At 40.6% G+C, this 18,904-nt stretch overlaps 1 protein-coding gene across 1 annotated transcript in view; it reads left to right on the forward strand.

The window, feature by feature from the left end:
* Window positions 1-2,130: 2,130 nt before the first annotated feature.
* The window catches only part of tlr7 (toll-like receptor 7), a 42,571-nt gene continuing 25,797 nt past the window's right edge, over window positions 2,131-18,904 (forward strand). The window contains exons 1-2 of the mRNA XM_073045793.1: window positions 2,131-2,214; window positions 3,009-3,074. Of these exons, the coding sequence (XP_072901894.1) occupies window positions 3,045-3,074 (30 nt within the window). The 5' untranslated portion in view covers window positions 2,131-2,214; window positions 3,009-3,044. The remainder of the gene's footprint in view (window positions 2,215-3,008; window positions 3,075-18,904) is intronic.

An 18,904-nucleotide genomic window follows, 5' to 3' on the forward strand; every position in this document is an offset into this window, starting at 1 on the left:
GTACTTAGTATATTTTATGTATAATTTTTCATAAATTCTGTTGTATTTTACTTTCCTGTAAATGCCTGCAAGAAAATGAATCTCAAGGTAGTATATGGTTACACATAGGTATTTTGATAATAAATTTTACCTTGACTTTGCCAAAGTGGAATGAATGTGCAAAACTGATAGCATACTGTTCAACCTACCTCATCTGTTCCCTTGGTCTCTTGTCACACTGAGGAACACTGCCAGTGCTTGCATATGTGCACAAACTGGCTGAACTCTATTAAACATGCTGCTGAACCACCCACCAAATATTCTTCACCAATCTGACAATAAAAGTCAGTGACAAGGTTTGGGAGAATGAGGCCTGTCTTGGGAGCCATTTCTCATCAAAACCAGATTGCTGATGATATTCACTGTCACCTTCAGTATGCCAGCTTGCCCTTTGGGCCTCTGAAGAAGTATGTTTGAAGATCCGTAGCTCAAAATTGTCACAAAGTACAGAATTTATGGGGGGAATGGCATTTTTAGCCTTTCTGTCTATGATGTAAAGAGCGCAATCCATGAGTAGGGTAAGCAAACCCACATCAGTGGCAATGTCCCCAGTACTGAGTGTCTGATTCTAATCAATTGGCTCTGTCAGGAAGATAACATTATTAGTGTTCCCAGCACCGGGTCCCCAAGCAGGCTTTTGCCATAACAGAGCTCAGAACAGAGATTACCAGCTGCTTTGAAGAAAAGATTCAAGGTTGTTCTAAGAGCCATCTAAAAACGCATAACTTGGAAATCTCTGGCCTATGATTGTTCCAAGTGGTCCAAAGATGTGAAAAAGTTTTCCAGCTGGCACATCTGCCTCGCGCTCCTACGTTAGAAGCACACAAAAGCCCGATGTGATCTCTAAGGTACATTTGCTCTACCCGTGGCAGACATATTGGCCTCATCAGCCTTCTGAAAACTCTCAGAATATACGGTAAATGGAAGTGAACCATCCTCTGTTTTGAAGTGATTTTTAAAGTTGTATACTACAGCATTACCACTTTACATTCCCAAGATGAAACTACTGTATTCAGCTACTCAACTCATTCAGAATTCAAGTTAAGTTACACATGGTTATATTATGCCAGGTAATTTAAGATGGGCACCTGAGTTGTGCTGACCAAGTAAAATTCTTGCAAAATTATGGAATTATTCAGAGTTTTCAGTTTCGAATGGTAATTGTTGGGGGCATCCTAAATTGGCCTTGCCTTGATTATTGTATTATTGGCATGTATTTATGTTAATCTTTTGTGGATAGAAACCCAGTTGATGAGAAGCATGTTGAAAGTAGGTGAGAGACATAACATGTCTGAGGGAACTATTTGCTTTCATGATTAATGGGTTGAGGGGGTGTGGGTGCTTTTGCTGGGAGTATCTGGGAATGTAAGTATGGGGAAGAGGCAAGTTTTTATACACAAGGGTTAGGTTGAGTGGAGAAATTAGATATGGTGTTTTGGAGAAGATTTTTTTGCCATCTTTGAGCAGCGGGCAAGCAGTAACTGGTGAACTCAATACTGAGGAAGTAAATAGATGGCTATGGCACTTGAATGAGATCTACCGGTACTCTGCACTTACAGACTGTAGTTACGGCTCTGATAGAGAAAACCTGAAAGTGTAGCAAGAGCCAGATATTGTATTGGGAAATGCCTAAGCAATTTAGAGGTTAAATATGGAAGTATGTGTGTGTGGAGTCTGGAGGATCGGGGTCACGTTGTTAAGTAATATGACAAACGTGGGCGAGGGATGTTAGAAGTCATTGTGAATACACAAATACCCTTATTCTCGCCAATGGAAACATTTCGTGAATGAACTACAGTGCAGGTTTAATTAAAGTGCCTTGTGCCAGTACGACAACTAATTATAGATTTGTAATTGCAGTACAAATCATCAGACTTTAAATGACCCCAACATTTAAAGTTCTGACCTAGAGCCATCAAAGCTTTTAATGGAAATGCACACCTGCTGCGAGAAAGGCCCACCAGCAAAGTTTAATCAGCTTTTACTTTTGAATTAAACTTCCTGATAATGGCTAAGAATAGATGCTGTACTTGACAGAAGTGAGAGAGTGGTCTGGGTGAGCAAGCAACACAGTGCAGACAGCGTAGCAGGAGGTAGGGAAATGTTAAGTAGTCTTTGTGGAGCTGCAAGTGTAGTAGAAGCAGTGGCAAATGGTAACCAAGGATTCTGAAAAACGTAAGTGTATTCTTATACTAAACTAGGTAATCTGCTTGATAAAGGAGATAATATCTTGCAATGTATTAAATCATGGAGTTTTGAGGTCAGCTGATGAGGGGTGCTAAATGTTAGCTTTGAGATCAGTAAGTTTCTGGTACAAAGCAAGTTTTTCCTATGAGACTAGACTTGGAATATTATGTACGGTTTTTGATTTGTTGTCTAAACAAGAATATAATGGGGAGTTCAGTAGTACTTTAAAAGAGATTGTGTTGTCTGGACTATTATTTAAAGAGAAGCGATCTAATATTTCCATGGCTTAACAGGGTTGATGTAGGGATAATGTTTTCTCTAACTGGGGTTTCTTGAACTAGTGTCACAATCTTCTTGAAAAGAAAACAAGATTGGCAAATCTCAACAGGGGTGAGAAGACATTTCTCAGCCCCAGCAAACAATGGTTTCTGTAACTATGGTTTCAAGACATTTGGATAGATTTTGAATATTTAAAAAAATGAATAAAATATATTAATGAAGGAAAATGATTCTGAGGTAAATGGTCAGCTATGATTGTATTTAATGGCAGAACAAACAATAGAGACTGAATATACAATATTATTCCAATTTCTTATCAAATGTGGCAAACAGAATGGCTTACAATAGATCAGATAGCATCTTTTTTTAAACTTAAGTGTCAGTCTATCCATATAAAGTACAGGCTTGCCTGCACAAGGTCTCCTGACTGTTTTCAGTGTTATTTCTGAAATTCTCTAAATTTCAGCTCTACTGTTTTTGTTTTGTTTTTGGATGTGCTATAGTGGCCTAGTGGTGATCCATTCTGCACAACTACAGTTATGAAGCAAATCATCTCAGATGCCATAATGGTAAGTGCAAGGTGTTAAGAATGTGAGTAAGCAGGTCATGGGCTTGCTAAGTATGCAAATACATCCATTTTGAAACTCAGTGCCCATCCCCATTCAGATTCACCATGCATGAGGTCAACAGTAGAAAATTAACCAGTATTGCTATTACAATTCCAGGTTAGTTGGGGCTTGATTACTGCTGGCTGCTATCTAGGTTTTTTATAAAATTATGAATATCTGCAGGAAGTAGTAGTAACTGGTGAGTTGTTTAGTTTTGCTTTGTGGCTTCTGCAAAAGCCAGTTGCTTCTAGATATTGTATTTGTACAGCACAACTAGAGATTGTCTCATAGTTCCATCTCACAACCACATGTGATTAATTTGCATGCTGGCTGGCTGGCTGGCTGGCTGGCTGGCTGGCTGGCTGGCTGGCTGGCTGGCTGTGTGTGTGTGTGTGTGTGTGTGTGTGTGTGTGTGTGTGTGTGTGTGTGTGTGTGTGTGTGTGTGTGTGTGTGTGTGTGTGTGTGTGTGTGTGTGTGTGTGTGTGTGTGTGTGTGTGTGTGTGTGTGTGTGTGTGTGTGTGTGTATTCCTGTTGGAGTTCAACTATAAAATTTGCTATTATTGGAATGGGGATTTTATTAGTAATGTATCCCATTGATGCCCCAGTTTGTTTTAAACCAGGGGCCCTTCCAATTGTAAACGTGCAGTTACTTCAGTAGTATACTCCATGTCAGATTAAATTCTAACAAAAGAGAAGAACCTGGGCAAATTCTTCGTCCAGCCTGTAAGCACATGACCAGCTTTTCCTGACTTGCCTTGGGGCAGGTGATGCACTAAAGTGTCAACAAGTTGCTTCCATTACTTAATGAAATCCTGGATAATCTAAGCTCAAATTCTGTTGAGGTTTGGTCATCAAAACTATCAGTTTTAGATCTTGAGTCAAGAATTCAATTGCTATCTTCAGTGGAGAGCTCCAAATTTCTGTCACTAACTGTATGTCCAAGTGTTTCCTCACTTAATTTTTCAAGGGGCTGGCTGTAGTATTTCACGCTCATGCCTTCAAACTGCAGCTTCTCAGCGTGTGGCAGCAGCCTTGGCTGATGGGAAACAGCCGTGACACTGGCAGATTAACAGTGCGGGAATCACCAATGTATCACCTTGATAGAAGAGACAAAACCTGCAGCTCCATAGAACTACTGGCAGTCTTAAGACTCTCCTATCTATCACAGGAATGTGCCAGAAAACAGATTACTTTGCACTTTACACCCAACAAGTCCTGAAGAATAATAGAAATTAAAGACATTCTGAGCATCCATTGTTGTAACTGGATACTGGGTTGCTACACTTGCAACGGAAGATTGTTCTGACGTCCTTAAACTGCCCCATCAATATCTTTATCCCATTCCCTTTATCAGTTCTATTGAAGAATCTTCAATCTGAAGCACTAATTTCTTTCCCTTCCCACTGAGATTGTTGCTTGTGTTTTTGTTGCATATTTTTCGTATTTCCTGGAGGCCATTCACTCCATCTAGTCTATGCCATCTCTTGGAGCAATTCCATCAAATTCCATTTCTCCACATACTTTCCCATAACCCATTCTCTCCAATGTGGATATGGCATCAAAGGTTATGGGGAGAAGGCTGGGAAATGGGGTTGAGGAAGAGATAGAAAGAATCAGTAATGATTGAATGGTGGAGCAGACTCGATGGGCCAGATGGCCTAATTCTGCTCCTATGTCTTATGTATTATACTCATGTATTATACTCTGATTTTTCCTACCACTGACCAATATGAGGTATAGTTTACAATAAATTAATAACCTACTAATCAAGTGTTGGGAGGGGGGTAGGAGGTAGAATTGGAGCCCATACTATAACTAGGAGAGCATGTAAACGCCACAGACGATACCAAAGGTCAGGATTAAACCCCAGTCTTTGGAACTATGCATATGTGTATAGGTAGAGTTGTAATAATGGTGTGGAAAGTGTACTACAAAATAAGAGGTGCGAATTTACATCATGCAGTTTATAAAGCAGAAGAATTTGTTGGATGAGAAAATATTTGGATGTGTGATACAAACACTATTAGTAGTTAATATTAATTGAGTATTAAGTAATCTTCAATTATTTCATCCCTGTTGTGGGCTGCAACCTCACTACAACTGTAATGATAGTTGTGCTGAGCACGATCGTCCCTATATAGTCCAGCTGCCAGTTTTGTGACAAGGACACACTTTTGATTTTGTGTTCCTGCTGAAATACAAAGGTAACATCTACTGCTTGCGTCAGAATGCAGAAAATTGTTACCTACATTAGGAGTAAGTGATAATATACGACTGCCACTGTCAACGAACCTGTTCCCTAGAGCTGCCAAAGGAAGATGATCACATTTACAGCAAAATACATGAAATATGGTAGACAAGTTAACCTGTTTTTCAAAAGGATGGAATCTGAAGGAATTCCTTCATAGCACTGTGGGTTCTTTGCAATGGCACATGAGCAACTTTAACTTTGGCTGTCTGTACTATGCCCTGGCTGTAATTGGAGTTTGGCTTCCAGATGTTTGTGGATGCCCGGAGAAACATGCGGTCAATTTAAGCACAATTGTCAGGCCCTACTCTCAAAATGGTTTTGACAACTGATGAGGCCTCTCCTTCCCTCAGTTCACCTGGTTGTGGAACTTGTCACATGGAAATGAATGTTTGTAAATGTCTTCAGTTATGGAAACATTTAGAAAAACTGAGAGTCAATGGACTTATAATTCTCGTTATTTTGTTATGTTAATAAATGTTGGCAGAGTTGCTCTCCAAGGATTTTAAAAAGACCCAAGGTTTCTTTATTAGAAAGAATGCCGTGAGTTAGCATTTATCTACCCACTCCTAATTGCATAGATAGAATGGGTTCCTCGAGCTCATTCAGTTCTTTTGTTGTTAACAAAAACACATTTTGAGGGATTTCAAAATGTTGACCCCAGTGCAGCCCTTAGGCTGTAGTACTTCCTCTTGAAGTTACGTACTGAGTCAACACAGTGTGTCAATACCAATGATACTGTTAAATTCACTGACAAGAATGTAAAGCATCTTTATGCCACGTGGTATTAAATTGAATCCTAAACCTAGCCACAGCCTATGTAGATCTTGCCTAGCCTAAGCAGAGGTTTGAATCAGCCTTATCCCTGCCTACTGCTACCTTAACCAGCGCTGCATTACTGATAAATTATATTTACATCAGTTGTCAATGATTTGTGAAATAAGTTGCCCAGAGTGCAAAAGAGAAAAGATATCCAAATGTGTTCACTAAATTATCTCAGAATCTTCAAATTCTAGTAGTTCATTAAAGCGATAAAATTGGTACTAATTGCAAAAGAAGTTAATTATAAACAGTCTTTTAATAATGTTAATAAATAATCAAATGGTGCAGCAAAAATTGAATGTTATGGGACTGTCCCTTGAAGGATATTTCAGTCTTTCCTTAAACTGAAGACTCCCATCTGTGAAACTAACACAAAAAAAGCCATGCATACACAGAAAGGCTCTTGGCATATTCCTGAATTGTTGCACTCATTTCAGCCCTGTAATCTAGTTGAAGTCCGTCCAGTGTTGTATTCTGTAACTTTGTTTTGTTCTCTCATGCATTCTAAAACCAAAGATTACATATACCCTTATTAACAGCCTTTTTAGCATATCCTGTCATCAGCGAAGATTTCTGTATGTGAACCTCCGATCTCGCTATTCTTCATGACATCTGCAAAAGAATACCTTTTAATTATATTTTCTCAATGTTTATTTCCCAAATGCGTCACAAAATATATTTCTATGTAAAAATTCACTCACCATTGACCATATCATAGTTTCATGTGCTGTTCCCATTGCTCATTGTTCACATTCTGAGGGACGACGGTCTTTGCCTTGATTCAATAGGATTGTTCCATATTCAACAGGCAGCCACATCAAAGCCTGAACTGCAGCATCTTTAGACCTACATTTAATGGAAAGTGTTGAAGCTGAAACATAGCTGCAGCGGATGTTGAGTTAAATTTTAAATGTCAGCATGCTTACAGCTAGCATTAAATGTAACTTCCAGACACTATAAATTGGGTTTCTTCACTCTGTGCTACTCAAATTGAGCACTGATCAGATATAGTAATAGCTGTCATTAACTAGATCCTTAGATGAAAAGGTGTGCATCGGTGTTTATATAATTAAGGTCACAGCAACACCTTGCACTCAATGTCAGTAAGATGAAGGAATTGATTGTGGACTTCAGGGAGGGGAAGTTGAGGGAACACACACCAGTGCTCATTGTGGGATCAGAACTGGAAAGGGTGAGTTGATTCCGGTTCCCAGGTGTCGACATCTCTGAGAATCTATCTTGGCCCCAACACATTGATGCAATTGCAAGGCACAACAGCAGCTATATTTCATTAGGAGTTTGAGGAAAATTGATATGTCACCAAAGACACTCACAAATTTCTACAGATATACTGTGGAGAGCATTCCAGTTGGTTGCTTCTCCACCTAGTAGGGAGGGGCCACGGCGCAGGATCGGAAAAAGCCATAGAAAGTGATCAATTCAGCCAGCTCCATCATGGCCTCTAGCCTCCCCGGCATTGAGGACACTTTCAAATGGCGATGCCTCAAAAAGGCGGCATCCGGCATTAAGAATCCTCCTCATGCAGTATGTGCTCTCTTTTCATTGTAACCATCTAAGAGGTGGTACAGGAGCCTGAAGACAGCATTTCAGCAACAGCTTCTTCCCCTCCACCATCAGATTTCTGAATGGACTATGAACACTACCTCAGTATTTTCCCCCTTTTTCAGCACTACTTATTTAATTATATTTTTTATATATGTGTGTTTGTGTGTGTTTGTGTGTGTGTGTGTATATATATATATACACACATACACACACATTTTATATATATATAAATAAAATATAGTAATATAGAGTTTTTATTATTACGTTTTGCAATGTACTACTGCTGCAAACCAATAAATTTTTGCAACATATATTGGTGATATTAAACCTGATTCTGATAGTTATCAGAATGCAGAATGGCTCAAAATTAATATGAGACTGAAATATACATCTCCATTTAGGGTCAGTACATTGCAGATTTGCTTACACTCAGGGAGAGTTACGTGGTATGTTTTGCTAATAAATGTTGCACCTTGTCAGTAAGGAAGGCAAAAACAGCCATACAGTTTGCAAAAACAAACTGAAGGTATTGTGTCCCAAGCATGCAACTGTGAGCTTCTGATTCTTTGTTGTTGATATCTCACTGAGACGGTAACCCTAGTGAAGTTCTGAAACTCAGCAGTAATGAGATTCCACTGTCCACAAAATGGAGAAGATGCATTTGGGTTTTGTGGTTTTATTCATCACCTTGAGCCCTGCAATAGGAGAATACAGAAGCCCAGAGTAAGTCGTGAAAGCAGTGCACCACTTCAGTGTAAATGTACATTTGCCCTCTCAGACACCACCTAATACACCTGTTGAAGATTTTGCACTTCCCACCTTGAATCCACAATGGAAACAAGTCATCCTCAGTCCTGAAGGACTGCAACACTGCAGGCTGACGAAGCAACACCTCATATTCCATTTGGATAGCCTTCAATGTTTAGACATGAACATTGATTTCTCCAGCTTCCATTTAATTTCTCTCCTCCCCTTCTTTCTTTTTTCAATTCCCCATTCTGGTTTGCTGGTACGCCGCTTATCTTGCTTCATGTACACATCACCTCCCTCTGGTGTCCCTCCTCCTTCCCTTTCTCCCATAGTCTGCTGCCCACCTATCAGATTCCATCTTCAGTCCATAACCTTTTCTATTATCATCTCCCAGCTTCTCACTTCAGGCCCCACCCACCAACCTTCCCTCTCACCTGGTTTCACCAATAATCTGCCAGCTTGTACTGCTCCTTCACACACCTCTTTGTTCTGGCTTCTTCCCCCTTCCTTTCCAGTCCCGATGAAGGGTCTTGGTCTGAAATGTCAACTGTTTTTTTGCCTCCATAAATGCTGCCTGGCTTGCTGAGTTTATCCAGCATTTTATGCTTATTGCCAAAGATGTATCACTCTGGAGGAACATAGTATCATTTCTTAATGCATGCATGCATTTCTAAATGACAATAAACGAGAATTGAGTGTCCTCATAATCTAATCTAATCTAATAATCTAATGTCACAAATGGAATTTCAGTCCATAAACAGAAAATATAAGTTCTGAAGTAATTTTGTGGGTCTCCATGCAGTGCTGATTTGCAATGAGGTCACAAGATGTGTATACGGCAAATTAATTATGTAGCAAATTAAGAGCACAACTGCCATAATTTACATAAAAGGTCAATTCTTAGTTCAGAAAGATGTGACTAAATCTACTGAGTGATTGCTGCCCGGGATCTGAAAGCATTATTCTGATCTCAGCTAGCTGTACACCATAAATGCTTAACGGATGTGAACCAAATATGAAGAATGTGACTGCCATTTCCTCGCTCTTCCTAAATTTAGAACAAGTTCAGAAGATTTGGAAGTTATGCTGCCCACAAACTGAGCAGTTTTGCATTGGATATGCCAGAAAATCATACGACTTTTAATTCTTACATGAACAAAATTTTGGGGGAAAGTCTGCAGTTGTAGACTTAAGTATAAGTGAAAGATCTGTGCCTGATTAAGTCATTGATCACAAAATCAAATTTGAACAGAACTTTATAGAGATGAGCATTAAAGAAGATGAACGTTTCTTTCTTTTCATAGAAGTTCCTCGAGGGATTTATTTTATAAGCTCTGTGATGGGTGTTTACAAAAACTATTTTTACCTTTTTTAAGTTTATTATTTGCGAGCATTACAGTTGTGGAGTCGTGAGTTCTTTATGGTGCCCAGATCCTGACATACGCAACAGAAGATCTGAGGTTCTGAAATTGTGGGTCTCAATTTATCATTGAAACTATAAATTGTGTGTGATGCTGACTTAGAGCAGTAACCTTATGCTATGAAAAATTACAGATTTTGAGAAAGTTACTTTGACTACCCAATATTTAGTGATACATTTTAATTTGGACTTGGAGGTGTTTTTAGCTTTGGCACATGAAAGAGAAATGACAAAGCTTTGCAGGAACTCTTGAAGGTTCACTAGTCTAGTCACATTATGGCTAGATGCAGGGGCAATCTAGGGCAGATAGACTAAGAAAGTTGTGAGGAGGAAAAAAAATTGTGGGTGCAGTGGCTATAAAAGCTTCCTAGTGACTAAAGATTATCTTCCCATGTCACACAGTGTTTCATCTGAAAGCACAGGGGACAGTATCTTCTCAGCAACTCCAGCTCCAAGAGAAATCGAGCATCAAACAGTCTACATATCCTTTTGCAGCCACAGTATACCCTCTATCCTCAATCTTCAGAACAAATAGGAAATTATTCAATCTGCAGTGACTACCCCCCAGCACCATCGTCAGCCCAATGTCAAGGTGCCCAGTGTAGATGGTTTTATTTGCTAAGCTGCAAGCTATGGTAATCTCATTCACTGAAGCATATGAAAGATTGAACTTGCACTTAAAAATTGTAAGACAAAAATCTTCTTAAAAACTGCCCCTGCACCACTCTCACAATAGAGCACATTATACGAAATCTATAACTTTGCATTGTTAAAAGCAATTACTTAATTTCTACCAACAAATCGGGTAAGAAGAAACAAATCGGATGTCAGAGGTATGTTTTTGTAGAGTGATGGGTGCATGGATTGTCTTGCCAAGGATGGTGGCGGTAGAGTCAGATACACTAGGAATATTTAAAAAGCTCTTAGATAGGGACATGGATGATAGAAAAATGAAGGGTTACATAGGGGGGAAGAGTTAGATTGATTGTAGAGTAAGCTAAAAGGTCAGCACAATATCACAGGCCAAACAGCCTGTACTACGCTGTGATAGAAACATAGAAAACCTACAGCACAATACAGGCCATTCGGCCCACAAAGCTGTGCCAATCATGTCCTTACCTTAGAAATTACCTAGGGTTACCCATAACCCTCCATTTTTCTAAGCTCCATGTACCTATCCAAGAGTCTCTTAAAAGACCCTATCATATCTGCCTCCACCACAGTCACCACGGTGCAGCCTATTCCCCGCACTCACAAGTCTCTGCTTAAAAGAAAACGTACCCTTGATATCTCTGTACCTACATCCAAACACCTTAAAACTATGCCCTCTAGTGCTAGCCATTTCAGCCCTGGGGAAAAGCCTCTGACTATCCACCTCTATATCAGGTCACCTCTCATCCTCCGTCACTCCAAGGAGAAAAGGCCAAGTTCACTCGACCTATTCTCATAAGGCATGCTCCCCAATCCAGGCAACATCCGTGTAAATCTCTGCACCCTTTTTATGGTTCCCACTTCCTTCCTGTAGTGAGCTGACCAGAACTGAGCACAGTACTCCAAGTGAGGTCTGACCAGGGTCCTATATAGCTGCAACATTACCTCTCAGCTCCTAAACTCAATCCCCTGATTGATGAAGGCCAATGCACCTAGGCCTTCTTAACCACAGAGTCAACCTGCGCGGCAGCTTTGAATGTCCTATGTCAGACCCCAAGATGCTTCTGATCCTCCACATTGCCAAGAGTCTTAACATTAATACTATATTCTGTCATCATATTTGACCTACCAAAATGAACCACCTCACACTTATCTGGGTTGAACTCCATCTGCCACTTCTCAGCCCAGTTTTGCATCCTGCTATAACCACTGACAGCCCTCCGTGTATATTTATGTTCTATATAAATCAGTGAATCATAAAACTATACATCATGGAAACAGGCTACTGACTCAACTCATTCATGCTGACCAAGTTAACTAACTGAGCTATTCCCACTTGGCCCATACTTCTCTACTATTTTTTCTCCATGCAACTGTCCGAATAATTTTTAAATGCCATAATTGCACCTGCCTCTATCACTTCCCCTTGCAGCCTAGAACAAATACTCAACACCCTCTGTGTGAAAAAGTTTCCCCTCAAGTGCCTTTTAATTTTTCCCCTCTCACCTTAAATTTATGGCCTCTGGTTTTGGATTACCCCACCCTTGGGAAAGGAGTTTGGGTATTCAACTTATCTCTTGCATAAGGTAACTTTATAAACCTCTATAAGATCACCCTTCAGCCTCCTACACTGCAGTGAATAAAGTCCTAGCCTTACTCATTTCTTCTTATAATCCAAACCCTTCATTCCAATATCATCCTCCTAAATCTTTTTTGTACCATCTCTAATTTAATAACATTCTTTCTATGGTAAGGTGAAAAACAATGTACACAGTACTCTGAATGTGGCCTTACCAATGCCTAAGTATTCTGACAGCTGAAGACAATCATGTAAAATGCCATCCTTTCAGCACCCTATCTACCTGTGTTTCTATTTAATGGAATTACGTACCTGCACCCATAGGTCACTGAGGGCCATACCATTTATTGCATAAATTCTGCCTTCATTTGCCTTACAGTGCATTAATTATTCCTAACATGAGCATTGATATTGGTATTGCAGATGACACTGAATATACTGACTATAAAAGAGATCTGACACTGCCCTTAACTTTGCCCCAGTACAGCCCTCAGCACTGCCCCATAACAGTCCTTCACAGTACTGCCCTCTTACACAGTTCCTCAATGCTGCTTTCTAACTCTGCCCACTAATGTAGCACCCCCCCCTACACACACACACACACACACACACACACACACACACACACACACACACACACACACACACACACACACACACACACACACACACACACACACACACACACACACACTATTCCCTAATGCTGTCCCCTCACTCAGTCCTTTCAGGCCACGCCCGATACATCTCCCTGATGATATCCAAATGCAATCCTCTAATTCTACCTCTTAAAGCAGCCCCTAAAGGCTGTCCTCTAACTACAACCCTCTAAATGCTGCGCTCCTCCTGAGACCCAGAAAAGCATAGAGATCTTTTCACGTATCTGGAGCCACCAGCTACTAGAGCCAGGTACTGATGATGTCAGCACTGCAGCCACTTGATTGAAGAGATGATTATTTGATTATCAAGACCTCAGTCCTGACCTAAAACTACTGGTCTACGTGGCAGCAGTGATCCCTACCCTCCTGGATGCTTTGGAAACCTGCACTACCAACAGCAGACGTCTCAAGTCACTGGAAAGGTCCAGGAATGCTGTTCCTGTACAGCACTCTAAATGCACTGGAAGGATAAGTACACCAACATTAGCAACTGAGAGTCTAATTACACTAAGTCAGCCATGTTGAGCAGCCTTATCGTTGCATGTTTGAAATTAGGCTGCAGAAAAAAGATTTATTTTCCAAGCTCTTCACAATAAAATATAAGAAGGACAACAATGGAAAAGGTTTCCAAATTTGAGGAAGGACATTCTTGCTATTGAGGGAGTGTAGCATAGGTTCACGAGGTTAATTCCTGGGATGGCGGGACTGTCATATGTTGAAAGATTGGAGCGACTGGGCTTGTATACACTGGAATTTAGAAGGATGAGAGGGGATCTGATTGAAACATATCAGATTATTAAGGGATGGGACACGTTAGAGGCAGGAAACATGTTCCCGATGTTGGGGGAGTCCAGAACCAGAGGCCACAATTTAAGGATAAGGGGTAGGTCATTTAGAATGGAGTTGAGGAAAAACTTTTTCACCCAGGGAGTTATGGATTTGTGGAATGCTCTGCCTCAGGTGGCAGTGGAGCCCAATTCTCTGGATGCTTTCAAGAAAGAGCTCTTAAGATAGAGCTCTTAAAGATAGCAGAGTCAAGGGATATGGGGAGAAGGCAGGAACAGGGTACTGATTGTGGATGATCAGCCATGATCACAGTGAATGGCGCAGCTGGCTCGAAAGGCCAAATGGCCTCCTGCACCTATTATCTATTGTTTAACGTTCTTAAGACCTCTTTTTAAAATTACCACACACCCATTGACACTTGGGCCAGGATCATCCAAACTGGAGAGGGAGCATTCAGGATGTTACTGAGAAGCTCCAGACCATGTATCAGGAGAGCACGGAAGGCCAGCACATGAGAAGGAAAAATCACACCCACCTCACAACCACCCGCCCTCACAGCCCTTTAAGCACCGGCCTCATTTGCCACTTCAGAACCTATAGAATGGAAATGATAGTCACCATTGATCCCAAGGGACTGTATAAGAAATCTTGGAGTCCTGTAGTCATAAAAAGGTACAGTACAGACTCATTGAGTCTGCATTGACTATCAACTACCCATTTACATTAATCCTATATGAATCCTTTTTTATTCTCCTGACATCTTGTCAACTCCTTCCTAATTCCAGCATTCAGCTACACATCAAGGATAATTTACTTCCCAACCTAGATAATTTACAGCAGCCAATTAACCTCTCAACTAGCAAATCTTTGATTTGTGGGAGGAAACCACAGCACCCAGAGGGAACCCACTGGGAGAATGTGCAAACTTCACGCAGACAGTACCTGAGCTCAAAATCAAGTTTAATATCACTGGCGTATGTCATGAAATTTGTTGTTATGTAGCAGCAGTACATTGCAATAGATGATAAAAACTGTAAATTACAGCAGGAAGTACATAATTTGCACACATATACAATTAAAAAGTTAAATATAGTGCAAATAGAGAGAAAAGGAAGTACTGTAGTGAGATAGTAGTGTTAATGGGTTCAATGATTATTCAGAAATCTGATGGCAGAGGGGAAGAAGCTATTCCTGAATCATTGAGTTTGTGCCTTCAGGCTCCTGTACCTCCTCGCTTATGGTAGCAATGAGAAGAAGGGATGCCCTGGGTGATGGGGGTCCTTAATGATGGATGCCACCATTTTGAGGCATTGCCTTTTGAAGATATCCTGGTTGCTGGAGAAGCAGGAGCCCATGATGGAGCTGACTGGGGTTACAACTTCCTGCAGCTTATTTCGATCCTGGGCAGTGCCCCCTCCCCTCACACCAGACAGTAATGCAGCAAGTTAGGATGCTCTCCATGATATATCTATAGAAATTTGTCTGTACCTTTGGTGACAAACCAAATCAGCTCAAGCTCCTAATGAAACATAACCACTGTCGTGTCTTCTTTGTAATTGTTTTCATGTGTTGGGCTCAGATTAGATCCTCAGAGATATTGACACCCAGGAATTTGAAATTGCTCACCCTTTCCACTTCTGATCCCTCTGACTGTTGTACGTTCCCTCGTCTTGCCCTTTCTGGAGTCCACCTTGAGTGCAGGGTTGTTGCTGTGACACCAATCAACCAGCTGATCTATTTCACTCCTGTATGCCTTGTCGTCACCTACTGAAATTCTGCCAACTATGGTTGTGTCATCAGCTGCACCTAGCCACACAATCATGGGTGTAGAGATAGTAACGTAGTGGGCTAAGCACACGTCCTCGAGGTGCATCAGTGTTGATTATCAGTGAGGTGGAGATATTATTTCTGATCCACACAGACTGTGGTCTTCCAGTGAGGAAGTCAAGGATCCAGTTGCAGAGAGAGGTACAGAGGTCCAGGTTTTGGAGCTTTTTGATCAGAACTGTAGGAGTGATTGTACACCTCTATAGGTGTACAAGATAATGAGAGGCATTGATCGTATGGATAGTCAGAGGCTTTTTCCCAGGGCTGAAATGGCTAGCACGAGAGGGCATAGTTTTAAGGTGCTTGGAAGTAGGTACAGAGGAGATGTCAGGGGTAAGTTTTTTACGCAGAGAGTAGTGAGTACGTGGAATGGGCTGCCGGCAGCGGTGGTGGAGGCGGATATGATAGGGCCTTTTAAGAGACTCCTGGATGGAAACATGGAGCTTAGAAAAATACAGGGCTATGGGTAAGCCTAGGTAGTTCTAAGGTAAGGACATGTTCAGTGCAGCTTTGTGGGCCGAAGGGCCTGTATTGTGCTGTAGGTTTTCTATGTTTCTATGATTGTGTTAAACACTGAGCTGTAATCAGTGAACAGTAGACTGCTGTAAATATTACTATTGTCCGGGTGATCCAAAGCCACCTAAAGAGCCAATGAGATCACATCCATTGTTGACCTATTGTGGCAATAGGCAACTTGCAGTGTGTCCAGGTCCTTGCTTAGGCAGGAGATCGCTGTAGCCATAACCGCCCTCTCAAAGCACTTCAGCACTGTAGATGTGTGAGTGCTACTGTATGATAGCCGTTAAGGCAGCTCACACTGATCTTCTTGGGTACTGATGATTGTTTCCCTTTTGAAGCAGGTAGGAACTTCCAACTGTAGCAATGAGAGATTGAAAATGTCTTTGAATGCACCTGCCAATTGGTTGGCACAGGTTCTCCGAGCTGAACAGGAACGCCATCTGGGTCTGTCACCCTGTGAGGGTTCACCCTCTTGAAAGATGTTCTGAACTGCTGTTTCTGCAGTTCTATAAGCTGCAATGAATTAGCTGTAATTCATTTTCAACCTTGATATATAGTGAGTTAAAAGTTCAAGTAACTTGGACTCCCTGGTTTATCAAGTGGAGACAGAGCATTTGGGGTGGCACTGAGAACGCTGACTTCTTGCCTCAGGTGCACGTCAAAGCCACACCACCTTTCTAACTAGCCCATCCCATCAAGGTCCTCCTGCCAGTCTTTGGGTGAGCCTGCCAGACCTATATTGACCTCTCCCTCACCCCAGTAGCCATGGATAGAAACATAGAAAATAGGTGCAGGAGTAGGCCATTTGGCCCCTCGAGCCTGCACCGCCATTCAGTATGATCATGGCTGATCATCCAACTCAGAACCCTGTACCTGCTTTCTCTCCATACCCCCGATCCCTTTAGCCACAAGGGCCATATCTAACTTACTGTAGAAAAAAGTATAATCTTTAATGTAATAATGCTACCACCTACTGGTATAATGTGGGAAAACTGTTCATGAAGAAATTATTTGAATACTTAAAGCAATGCTATTTAAAGATCATTAAATGTTACTCTTCACAACCACTCCTATATTATATGTAATCTATTCATTAACTTCCCTTTTTCAAATCAAAATAAATTTGCTGTATATTTATGAACAAATTTTATTATGAATAAAACATGTTACACAGGGTTGACAATATCATTGAAATTAATGGTGTGGAAAAAGGATTCTTATAAGGTATTTGATAAAGAAAATGTGATAGAATTATTTGCTAGGTTGAAGCCCATGAGTTTAATAGGACAATGGCATTGAGATACAAGATTTATTATTAGATGGAAAATAGAGAATGAGGCAGAATAATTGTTATCCTGATTTAATAGATATCAACAGTATTGTTTCACAATCGTGTTAGGATTATTGCCCTTTCTCATATACATTGATAGCTTTAATGCAGATATTTGCAGCATAATTTCATGAAACTAGGAAACTAGAGAACAATAACATTGTGGTGAAATGAATAGAATGGTGCAGGGCTTAATTTAATGCTGAAATACCAGGTGTTACATCGTCACAGGAAGAATGATCAATATAAACAATATATTAGAAGAGAGCCTGAGAGACCTTGGGTGTATGAACACCGCTTTGTGAAGATAGCTCAACAAAATGCGAGGACTTCAAAAAAGCTATGTGTGTCTTGGATTTATCAACATAGGCAAAAGTTACCAAATTCATTCATAACTGGTCACCACACACCTGGAAAGGCGCTGAAGTCTTGGAGTGTGCTCCAAAGGAATGAGGAAATGGACGTCAATGCAAGAATGAAGATGATGGAAATACTCTTAGGGAAGTGATTAAAAGATGATGTGATTAAAGTAATTCAAAATCATAAGAATTTGCCTTCAATTTCTCCTTGTGAAAATACTGTTCAAAGTTCAAACTACTCTAGGAAAAGAGGTTTCCCTTAATTTTCTATTCTTTTCTATTATTTGCAAGCATGAACTATATTATATTTAAGGCCTTGTCTGCAAGTTGAAACATCTTCTTTATATTTATCCATCAAACACTTTGATAATCTTAAAGATCTTTCAAAGAGAACTGTGAGTGTGTCATTGATGGCTTGATGCTGACCTCCCAGTGGGTGTAAAGTCAAACATTAACCCGGTGTGCTTTGCTGGAGAGGCACCAACAGAACCAGCAATGAGAAAAAAAAACATTTTAAAGAAGATGTAGTACTAAGCATTCGGCACGGACTAGAAGGGCCGAGATGGCCTGTTTCCGTGTTGTAATTGTTATATGGTTATATAATTTTCAATAAGAGGTGTATAAATGTGGTAATTAGGAGCAGACTAATTCCTAAAAACATAGAAACTATTGAAGCAGTACACCCTGCCACATCTAACATCTAACCAAATCTGTTTTAAAACATTAGTGTAAAGCCAGCACAGATTGAAAAAATAAGCACATCTTCTATGTACTTCTGAAGAGAAAAGTTCACATTATGAATCCATAAAACAGTGAAACAAAGGGGATGTGCTGTTCAAATTAGGGAGTCTCTATGGTACTCAGTAGTGTGGAATGGCAGATGGAAAAACTCAGGCATTACATGGCCTGCATTTATCCGGGATACTGCCAAGGCAAAAGGCAGTTTTGGGTGATTAGGATTAGCCCAGGTGGCCATGGAGTTATTGGAGGAAGTCAGAAGGTGTGGTGGTCATTGTGTGGGTAGTGACATGTGGTGGTTGATCTTCTACTGAATGTGGAAGCTGGTGGTCTGGAAAGTATAGTTAAAGGTAATGGTGAAGAGGAAAGAGTTAATGATCGTACAGGAAATGGAGAACAGCTAGACAAGGGCAATGTTAACCACAATAAAAGGGCATACTAGACCAAACTGAATCCGATGTATTTTGGAAGCACTAATGTGGACAGTAGCATTATGAGAGCAAGCAATGGAGGTAGTGAATGTGGGAGAAAGGGACA

This window comes from Hemitrygon akajei, chromosome 5 (assembly GCF_048418815.1).
Source record: "Hemitrygon akajei chromosome 5, sHemAka1.3, whole genome shotgun sequence".
In the NCBI taxonomy this organism is placed as follows: Eukaryota; Metazoa; Chordata; class Chondrichthyes; order Myliobatiformes; family Dasyatidae; genus Hemitrygon; species Hemitrygon akajei.